The sequence below is a fragment of the Oncorhynchus tshawytscha genome, linkage group LG22 (assembly GCF_018296145.1).
Source record: "Oncorhynchus tshawytscha isolate Ot180627B linkage group LG22, Otsh_v2.0, whole genome shotgun sequence".
NCBI classification, from domain to species: Eukaryota; Metazoa; Chordata; class Actinopteri; order Salmoniformes; family Salmonidae; genus Oncorhynchus; species Oncorhynchus tshawytscha.
This window is the reverse complement of record NC_056450.1, coordinates 37,017,634-37,027,485: the sequence shown is the minus strand read 5'-3', so window position 1 is coordinate 37,027,485 and position 9,852 is coordinate 37,017,634. Positions and strand designations below refer to the sequence as shown.

The 9,852-nt window shown below is 43.4% G+C and overlaps 1 protein-coding gene across 1 annotated transcript; it reads right to left on the bottom strand.

The window, feature by feature from the left end:
- Positions 1-1,955: 1,955 nt before the first annotated feature.
- On the bottom strand, positions 1,956-8,818 carry LOC112222434 (G-protein coupled receptor 37-like 1). The gene is made up of 2 exons (XM_024385242.2): positions 7,528-8,818; positions 1,956-4,677 (listed from the first exon to the last, which is right to left on the bottom strand). The coding sequence occupies exons 1-2, from the start codon at positions 8,752-8,754 to the stop codon at positions 3,838-3,840; spliced, it is 2,067 nt and encodes a 688-aa protein (XP_024241010.2). The 5' UTR covers positions 8,755-8,818; the 3' UTR covers positions 1,956-3,837.
- Between the last annotated feature and the right edge of the window lie 1,034 nt (positions 8,819-9,852).

Below are 9,852 nucleotides of genomic sequence, written 5' to 3'. Positions count from 1 at the left end.
CGGTTTTCTATTTGAGATTTTTAGATTTGATAGGGAAGCTGAGAGGTCAAATATACTGTTAAGATTTTCTACTGCCAAGTTTACACCTTCACTATTACAGTGGAACGTTTTACCCAGGAAATTGTCTAAGAGGGATTGAATTTGTTGTTGCCTAATTGTTTTTTGGTAGGTTTCCAAACTGCATTCCTTCCATCTATAGCATTTCTTAATGTTACTCAGTTCCTTTGGCTTTGATGCCTCATGATTGAGTATTGCTCTGTTTAAGTAGACTGTGATTTTGCTGTGGTCTGATAGGGGTGTCAGTGGGCTGACTGTGAACGCTCTGAGAGACTCTGGGTTGAGGTCAGTGATAAAGTAGTCTACAGTACTACTGCCAAGAGATGAGCTATAGGTGTACCTACCATAGGAGTCCCCTCGAAGCCTACCGTTGACTATGTACATACCCAGCGTGCGACAGAGCTGCAGGAGTTGTGACCCGTTTTTGTTGGTTATGTTGTCATAGTTGTGCCTAGGGGGGCATATGGGGGAGGGAATGCTGTCACCTCCAGGCAGGTCTCTCTCTCTCTCTCTCTCTCTCTCTCTCTGTCTCTCTCTCTGTCTCTCTGTCTCTCTCTCTCTCTCTCTCTCTCTCTCTCTCTCTCCCCTCTGTCTCTCTCTCTCCCCCTCTGTCTCCCTCTCTCTCCCTCTCTCTCTCTCTCTCTCTCTCCCCCTGTCTCTGTCTCTCTCTCTCCCTCTGTCTCCCTCTCTCTCTCTCCCTCTCTCTCCTCTCCCTCTCCCTCTCTCTCTCTCTCTCTCCCCCTCTGTCTGTCTCTCCCTCTCCCTCTCTCTCTCTCTCTCTCCCCCTCTGTCTGTCTCTCCCTCTCCCCTCTCTCTCTCTCTCCCCCCCCCTCCCCTCATCTTGTTTCATAAACATACTACAATGCAGGAAAAAGTATTTTAATCAAAAACCTTGTTTCATCAAGCATTTAGAAATGCACTTACAGTATCAATCAAACGAGTGCACATTATCTGATCTATAAGGTTGATAACTTCTGTCCTATTGCTGCTTGTAACGCCAGCTTGCTGCGTCATCATGTTGTCAACTTTTCATCCTGGAATGACTCTCTCCATTTGTTTACCTGTTGCAGGGCTTCGTGAACCATCCCACTCCCTCAGTCCTTGTATGTTAGCGGACTGACACTGGATGTTGTGGCATGGGGACGTTGATTTGTGTCGGTGGCTTCATTAATGAAACAGAGAGGCGACTGTTCACTGTACAGTCATTAGTGTCCACAGGAGCTGGTGAGGAGCTCCGCTCACTGCTAATGAGTCTCCAGCACCATCTGCCCAGGCCCTGACAGCCTCTGAACATGCTCCAAGACCCAGAGAGAGAGACTCTAAAGAGGTCAACCACCCCCGGGGAAAAAATACCTCCTCTGTCTCTAAACCCTTCAATCAGTGCATCATTTAATGGAGAAACCAGACTGTCTCTGTACATTCAAACTGACTTCTAAGCTAATCACAATTGGGTATTGGTAAAAAACATTCATGAGTTAGCATTTTCTACCTCTGGTTTGTTTGCCTGTCCTATGATGAAAATTAAATGAGGAAAGAATGGGGTTTTGGGATATACAGTGGGGCAAAAAAGTATTTAGTCAGCCACCAATTGTGCAAGTTCTCCCACTTAAAAAGATGAGAGAGGCCTGTAATTTTCATCATAGGTACACTTCAACTATGACAGACAAAAAAAGACTAAATACTTTTTGCCCCACTGTACGCTGAAAATAAGGTCTGAGGTTAACATAGCATTAGGAGATCTTATACATTTTGTTTTATGAGATAATACCAGTCAGAATACATAAGCTTTATCAATGATGAACACTTTATGTGCTTGTCTTGATTACATAAATGCTTCAAAATTGACAAAAGGTGCCCTTACAAAAGTTGAACTGCATTTACAGTACAGTGCACTGTTGCACTGCAGTTACACTGCAAAATTACTGTCGTAAAAAAAAAGTGTTATTTTGGACACGCTATTTGCAGCAATCTTTTTTCGTTAAAATAATTACAATCTTTTTTCTTAAGGGTTAAAATAATTACAATCTTTTTTCATAAGGGTTAAAATAATTACTAACTTAAAGTTAAATAACTAACTGCAGCAGAGGCATAGGAACCTGAAAATGGACACTGGTTAGCTGATGAAGATTATCTCACAGAGCAAAACGTACAGTATAAGATCTCCTCAGACCTTATTTACAGTGTTGATCCCCATAGGCTTTAGCCAACAAGCCATGGTGAAGTTAGCCTCTTGTTAATACCTACAAAAAGACGCCATTACTATTGCCCTCTATTGGCTTACTGGTGATCTTTTGATATGCTGTCCAATCAGGTTGGCTTGAGTTTCATTGTATGTTGGAAACAACGCATTACATAATTCTGGTGTCTGTGCTGTGGTGGTGTTCTCTGATTGAACCTAGTCCACCACAATGGAAACTTCTCACATCCCCAAGCCAACGTCCATCTCCATTTTAAGTTTGAAAAAAAACATATATTTCTTTCAAACCTTCACGACAACATGAGAGAACATGCAGTAGTGCCACGTGTTCATTTGGACTGGAGCACCAGACAGGGGTGAGAAAATGGTGGAAGGCCTGTCCGGTTTTGGCCCGTCTACAATACCCGTGAATTTTGGGACGGTAACCTGGCAACTCAACTGTAGTTCCACTCCCAGGGCCTCAGAGTGGAGGCTTCCACTGGCCCTGGAGAACAATGACACCCTTATGAGAGGAGCTCTGCTGCTGTCCAAAGCCTGAATCAGTGAGAGGAGAAATATGTTCCAGGTCAGAGAGAGGACCCCATTATTGAGTTTCAGATGGTCAATGGGATGCGCATCAAGCACAAATCACCCAAAATCCCTTCATCTGGTTGAGCAAATTTTTTTCAACTGACGTTTATGAAATCTCTCCGTGAGAAAAATGACTAGCGCTGATAAATTACAAACCTTTATTGGATAAATTAAACACAACTACAGCTGTGTCTCTTATTCATAAAATGATGTCTGACTTCTTTCCTAACCTTCTTATAACCCGTTTATAACCTTGACCACTGTACAGTGACTTCTCATGATTATCTGGTAAAATAATTTTGCATTATTCACAGCACTTTGATTTGATGGAAAATACTATGTCTAAACCATCCCCGTTGATTGTTAATATAACTCAAAACAATAATTGATACAATGACATGGGACGGCTAAAGATGAAATAGCTGTGTCGATAATTGGGGGGGGCATGAATAAAATGACAAGGCACACTTATCTGTGTCGACTAAAGAGCCAACACACATCATATTACAGATATGTTAATAGTTGTGACGTCAAGAAATACTGATCTCAGTGCCGGGACACTGGGGCTGTTAGTCAACCCTAGTATAGTGATCTAACATAATACTCTGCTAGTCAACCCTAGTATAGTAATCTAACATAATACTCTGTTTATTTTTGACCTAATAATCCTTAAAATACACACATTGGGGTGACACTTCTACAAGGATATTAAATGGAGCTCTTCACCTTCTTCTCTCCAGCCCCCCCACCAGTCTGCACTTAGTCAGTGTCTGAACTTCCTGTCAAATGAACCACCTTAAAACTGGATGGGGTGTTGAATCTATTTGGAGAGAACATCAAAAGGAGAGACATTACAGACATTAAGGCTACAGAGAAGGTGATGCTGGCACTGGAAAACAAAAAGGTGTGTCTATGGTTGAGGTTGGAATGTCCACTGCTGAAAGGTGAGTTGCTTTGTTACCACATCTAACCAGTTTAGCCGATGGAAAGGAAAGAAAGCAGGAGAGGTCAGTTCAGCTGGACCCGCTGATCGACAGGATGGTGGAGCTGTCCTTGGCTTTGTCAAAGAAGATGGAGGAGGACATCTCGTTGGTGCTCTTGAGTTTGGCCTCGGTGCCAGGAGAATGGGAGCCACTAGGTTGGCACTCCTCACAGCAGCAGCAGCAGCAGTCCATGAAGGCCTGGCTCAGAGACTTACAGAGGCACAGCAGCAGCACCGGCGTCACAGACGACTTGAAGAACAGGGAGAACTGGTTGATGAGGGCCAGCAGGGTGGCGGTGTCGTCAGAGATGGGCATGGCGGTGTAGGCCAGGACGATGTTGCACACGTTCTCCGGTAGGGCGCAGACGCCGTAGACCACGGCCAGAGCCATCACGGTGCAGTTGAGCTGGCGCTCCACCTGTTGACTGTGTTGTATCTTCTGTTTCTTGGAGGGGGAGCCTTCCTCCAGGCGCCGGGGGATACCGTCATGGGACACGTGGCAGGTGGCCAACTGGCACAGCAGGGTGAAGACCACGGGCAGGCAGAAGTAGCAACCAAAGTACCACCACATGCGGCACTCGTGGTAGTTGATGACCAGGGCGTAGATGGACTCGGGGAGGTTGGAGGTGGGGTTCATGGTGCAGGAGTCCACCACAGCCCCTGTGGCTGGAGACACGGCCTGGCTGAGCTGCCACAGGAGCAGCTCTGGTGCCGCCAGCACCATGGAGCCCAGCCATATGACCAGCAGCTTGGCCAGGACGGACTGGCAGCTCTCCACTCGACGGATTTTGGGCTGGGAGCAGGTGGTAGAGTTGAAGCGGTCAATACCCAGGGCACACAGGCTGAAGGATGTCACCCCTAGGGAGGTCACCTGGAGCGTTATATGGATTAAAGAAGAAGAGGGTATCAGATATGCTACGTGGGCTGTTTTTTTCTGCTTATCTGTGTATTTTTTTATGACCGTTGTGATCTTTCAATCTACAAAATGTCGTGTGGAATTAGCCATAACTACACTTTTCACATGCTGCACACACACCGTTTATAAACACGTAGCATGTTTTAAAAAAAGGGGTGTCAAACATACGGCTCGTGGGGGTCCAGTCCGGGCACACGTGTGGTTTTGGGGGGGGCGACAAACTCAATATACTTTAAAATGACTAAAACCAAATCTTAATGGTCATTTGATCATGGACCTACATTCATACAGTTTATTGACTGGGTCCAGTTCACTAATAATCACTACATTCATACAGTTTATTGACTGGGTCCAGTTCACTAATAATCACTACATTCATACAGTTTATTGACTGGGTCCAGTTCACTAATAATCACTACATTCATATAGTTTATTGACTGGGTCCAGTTCACTAATAATCACTACAAACTGGGTCCAGTTCAATAATCACTACATTTAAAAGACTAAAACATTCAAAGTTTATTGATGGTCATTTGATCATTCATACAGGACTGGGTCCAGTACATTCACTACAGTTTATTGACTGGGTCCAGTTCACTAATAATCACTACATTCATATAGTTTATTGACTGGGTCCAGTTCACTAATAATCACTACATTCATACAGTTTATTGACTGGGTCCAGCTCACTAATAATCACTACATTCAAGCTCACTAATAATCACTACATTCATACAGTTTATTGACTGGGTCCAGCTCACTAATAATCACTACATTCATACAGTTTATTGACTGGGTCCAGTTCACTAATAATCACTACATTCATATAGTTTATTGACTGGGTCCAGCTCAAGCTCACTAATAATCACTACATTCATACAGTTTATTGACTGGGTCCAGTTCACTAATAATCACTACATTCATATAGTTTATTGACTGGGTCCAGTTTAATAATCACTACATTCATACAGACTGGGTCCAGCTCACTAATAATCACTACATTCATACAGTTTATTGACTGGGTTTCACTATTGACTGGGTCCAGTTCACTAATAATCACTGCATTCATACAGTTTATTGACTGGGTCCAGTTCACTAATAATCACTACATTCATACAGTTTATTGACTGGGTCCAGTTCACTAATAATCACTACATTCATACAGTTTATTGACTGGGTCCAGTTCACTAATAATCACTCACTAATATTCATACAGTTTATTGACTGGGTCCAGTTCACTAATAATCACTACATTCATATCAGTTTATTGACTGGGTCCAGTTCACTTAATCACTACATTCATACAGTTTATTGACTGGGTCCAGTTCACTAATAATCACTACATTCATACAGTTTATTGACTGGGTCCAGTTCACTAATAATCACTTCATACAGTTTATTGACATTCATACAGTTTATTGACTGGGTCCAGTTCACTAATAATCACTACATTCATACAGTTTATTGACTGGGTCCAGCTCACTAATAATCACTACATTCATTCAGTTTATTGACTGGGTCCAGTTCACTAATAATCACTACATTCATACAGTTTATTGACTGGGTCCAGTTCACTAATAATCACTACATTCATACAGTTTATTGACTGGGTCCAGTTCACTAATAATCACTACATTCATAGTTTATTTACTGGGTCCAGCTCACTAGTTTATTGACTGGGTCCAGTTCACTAATAATCACTACATTCATACAGTTTATTGACTGGGTCCAGTTCACTAATAATCACTACATTCATACAGTTTATTGACTGGGTCCAGTTCACTAATAATCACTACATTCATACAGTTTATTGACTGGGTCCAGTTCACTAATAATCACTACATTCATAGTTTATTTACTGGGTCCAGCTCACTAATAATCACTACATTCATACAGTTTATTGACTGGGTCCAGTTCACTAATAATCACTACATTCATACAGTTTATTGACTGGGTCCAGCTCACTAATAATCACTACATTCATATAGTTTATTGACTGGGTCCAGTTCACTAATAATCACTACATTCATATAGTTTATTGACTGGGTCCAGCTCACTAATAATCACTACATTCATATAGTTTATTGACTGGGTCCAGTTCACTAATAATCACTACATTCATACAGTTTATTGACTGGGTCCAGTTCACTAATAATCACTACATTCATACAGTTTATTGACTGGGTCCAGTTCTGGGTCGAAAATTCCAAAATCGATGGACAGAGAAGTATTTTTTACAGTAGTTTTAACTTGTAATTGAAATGACAGAACAGTTTGAATATGGAAGAAGTCTTTCTGACCTGTTACATTAGCCGTTGAGATACACATTGATGAGTTTACCGTGTAGTATCTATGCTGATAAGATCTCAATCATAGATACGGTATAATGTATGGCTAACATACAACTATGTAATGTGTTGTTTATTACCAGTTAATAAACGTTGGTTTACCAGAAAACTATCAAGATTCAGTTGGTAAAAGTATTCAACATTAAAAAATATTTCACTTTGTGGCCCATAAACATAATTCAACCCATAACCTTCTTTTACGACCTGGTTTGCAACAATGTCATAAATCTGTGTAAATATCCTGTAATTATACCATCAAAAGAACAACAAAAATAAATGTATGATTGTTTTAGGCAACAACAGGTAATAAACTTGTCGTTAGGGACAAATTATCATATAGCTATGGACAAATAGTTGTGTTCATTGATCATTTACATGTGATTCCACCGTGGCATAAGGAGAGGGGTGTGTAGGGAGGGGTGTGGTGATGGTGGGGGGCTAAGGGAAGCAAACCCACCTCCATATATGGTACCGCTCTGCATGAGATGTCCCCCAGCAGCCTCTTATTGGTGAGCTCATTGAAGACCACCACAGGTAAACAGAAGCAGAGCACCAGGAAGTCCCAAAAAGCCAGGCTGGCCAGGATGTAGTTCCAGGTACTCCTCATGTAGTAGTTGTGCCAGACGATGCACATCACAGCGAGGTTCCCTATAATCCCCACAGAGAACACCACCAGGGACAGGACCATGACAGCGTAGGCAGTGTAAGAACTGTCAGTCACTGGGTACAGAGGGTTGTGGATGTTGGTGATCCACCTTCCTGTAGTGCTGCTGTTGCCCTGATCCACGTCTGTGTTGGCCCCAGTGGCCCTAGTGTCCAGGGTTGAGTCTGTGTTGGCCCCAGTGTCCAGGGTTGAGTCTGTGTTGGCCCTAGTGTTCAGATTTGAGTCTGTGATGGCCCCAGTATCCAGGGTTGAGTCTGTGTTGGCCCCAGTGTCCAGGGTTGAGTCTGTGTTGGCCCCAGTTTCCAGGGTTGAGTCTGTGTTGGCCCCAGTTTCCAGGGTTGAGGCTGTGTTGGCCCCAGTTTCCAGGGTTGAGGCTGTGTTGGCCCCAGTTTCCAGGGTTGAGTCTGTGTTGGCCCCAGTTTCCAGGGTTGAGTCTGTGTTGGCCCCAGTTTCCAGGGTTGAGTCTGTGTTGGCCCCAGTTTCCAGGGTTGAGGCTGTGTTGGCCCCAGTTTCTAGGGTTGAGCTAGAGAACTGGGTAGCTCTGGGTGAGGTGAACTCGTTCTCATAAGACAGTGAGAAGGTAGACTGAGGTTCACCTGCGCCTGTGTCCTCGTCGTCTGCACCCCGCGGTGCTCTCTTGTGGTGCTTGTCCCATTCCAGTCCTTTCACATCCTCATTGTCATAACCATGGCTTTGAATGACTTGAATGTCGAGATTTAACATATCCTTTTCAAGAGATGCACTGTTTGTCTGTGGAATTTTTTTCGCATCGGAAGCCCACACAGTCAATAGTACCACCAGTGAAATAGAGGGAATCATCTTGAGAGCAGTAGCCTGAAAAGTAGCTTTTCTTTTAAATTCCAGAACTTCCCAGCTTTGATCACTGCAGGAGACGGTGTCAAAATGAGGCCCCCTCAGCAGAAGTTCATTTAGTAGAGAAGAAGAAGTTGCCCAATCAGTGGTGGGATGCTGAAGCTTGGGGAACTTGTCTCTCTCTGCGTCCTGTGGCTGCAGTCCCATAGGCAGGTCTGTGAGTCTGTTGCCTGCTCATTCATGGGTGGCTGGTCCCCTTTGAAAAGGGAAAGACAAGAGGCGAACTCATCTGTTTCTCTCTATGGACCCCCAAATGGAGCAAAGCGTTTGTGCCCTCTGCTGGTCAAAATACTGATCAGTTGCAGTTTTATGTTGTGCATCTAGAGGGCAGTGCATGTCTCCAAAAAGTACACCAATCCCAAACACCGATCTGGTCCCATTCATTTCAATATTACATCCCGGTGGTACAACATCAATAAGGATACATGCAGATGGTCTTCTTGTGTGTCTTGTATATCAAATCAAATGTATTTATAAAGCCCTTCGTACATCAGCTGATATCTCAAAGTGCTGTACAGAAACCCAGCCTAAAACCCCAAACAGCAAGCAATGCAGGTGTAGAAGCACTGTATATATATATATATATAAGCAGATCTGTTGTGTTATCCAAAGGCGCAGTATATTTCCATAGTGTTGGAACAGTGTCCTGTTTCGAAATCCACATGAACAGCCCAGCTCCCCTACTATACACACAACGGCATTGACAGGTTTTTCCCGTAGGAGAGGTGGAGTAATTTACTTAGTCTACAATCTATTGGAATGTGCCATTATAGTGCTCATTTGCACTGCTTTTGGCAATAACTCACACCTCTTTCCTGCACCAACGTATGTCCACACACACACACACACACACACACACACACACACACACACACACACACACACACACACACACACACACACACACACACAGGTTCCATGGTAAAGGCACATTCCTAAACCTCAGGTATGTTTCTACATTCTTAGAAAAAAAGGGTTCCAAGAGGGTTCTCCGGCTGTCCCCACAGGGGACCTGTTTTTGGATCCAGGTAGAACCTTTTCGGGTTCAAATTAGAACCCCCTGGATCCAAAAAGGGTTCTTAAAAGTGTTCTCCTGTGGGGACAACCAAAGAACAATTTTAGGTTCTAGATAGCACCGTTTATTCTAAGAGTGTAGTGTCCGAGGCGGAGAGCATATTTTAAGTACAAACACCTTTCATGAAGGGGGTTATAGAATTCACCAAAAGGCCAAAATGTCAGACTGAA

Coding starts and splice junctions, on each gene's coding strand:
- LOC112222434 (XM_024385242.2), bottom strand. CDS start 8,754: ATGGGACTGCAGCCACAGGACGCAGAGAGAGACAAGTTCCCCAAGCTT. Junction 4,678..7,527: donor GAGCGGTACCATATATGGAG/GTGGGTTTGCTT, acceptor ATAACGCTCCAG/GTGACCTCCCTAGGGGTGAC.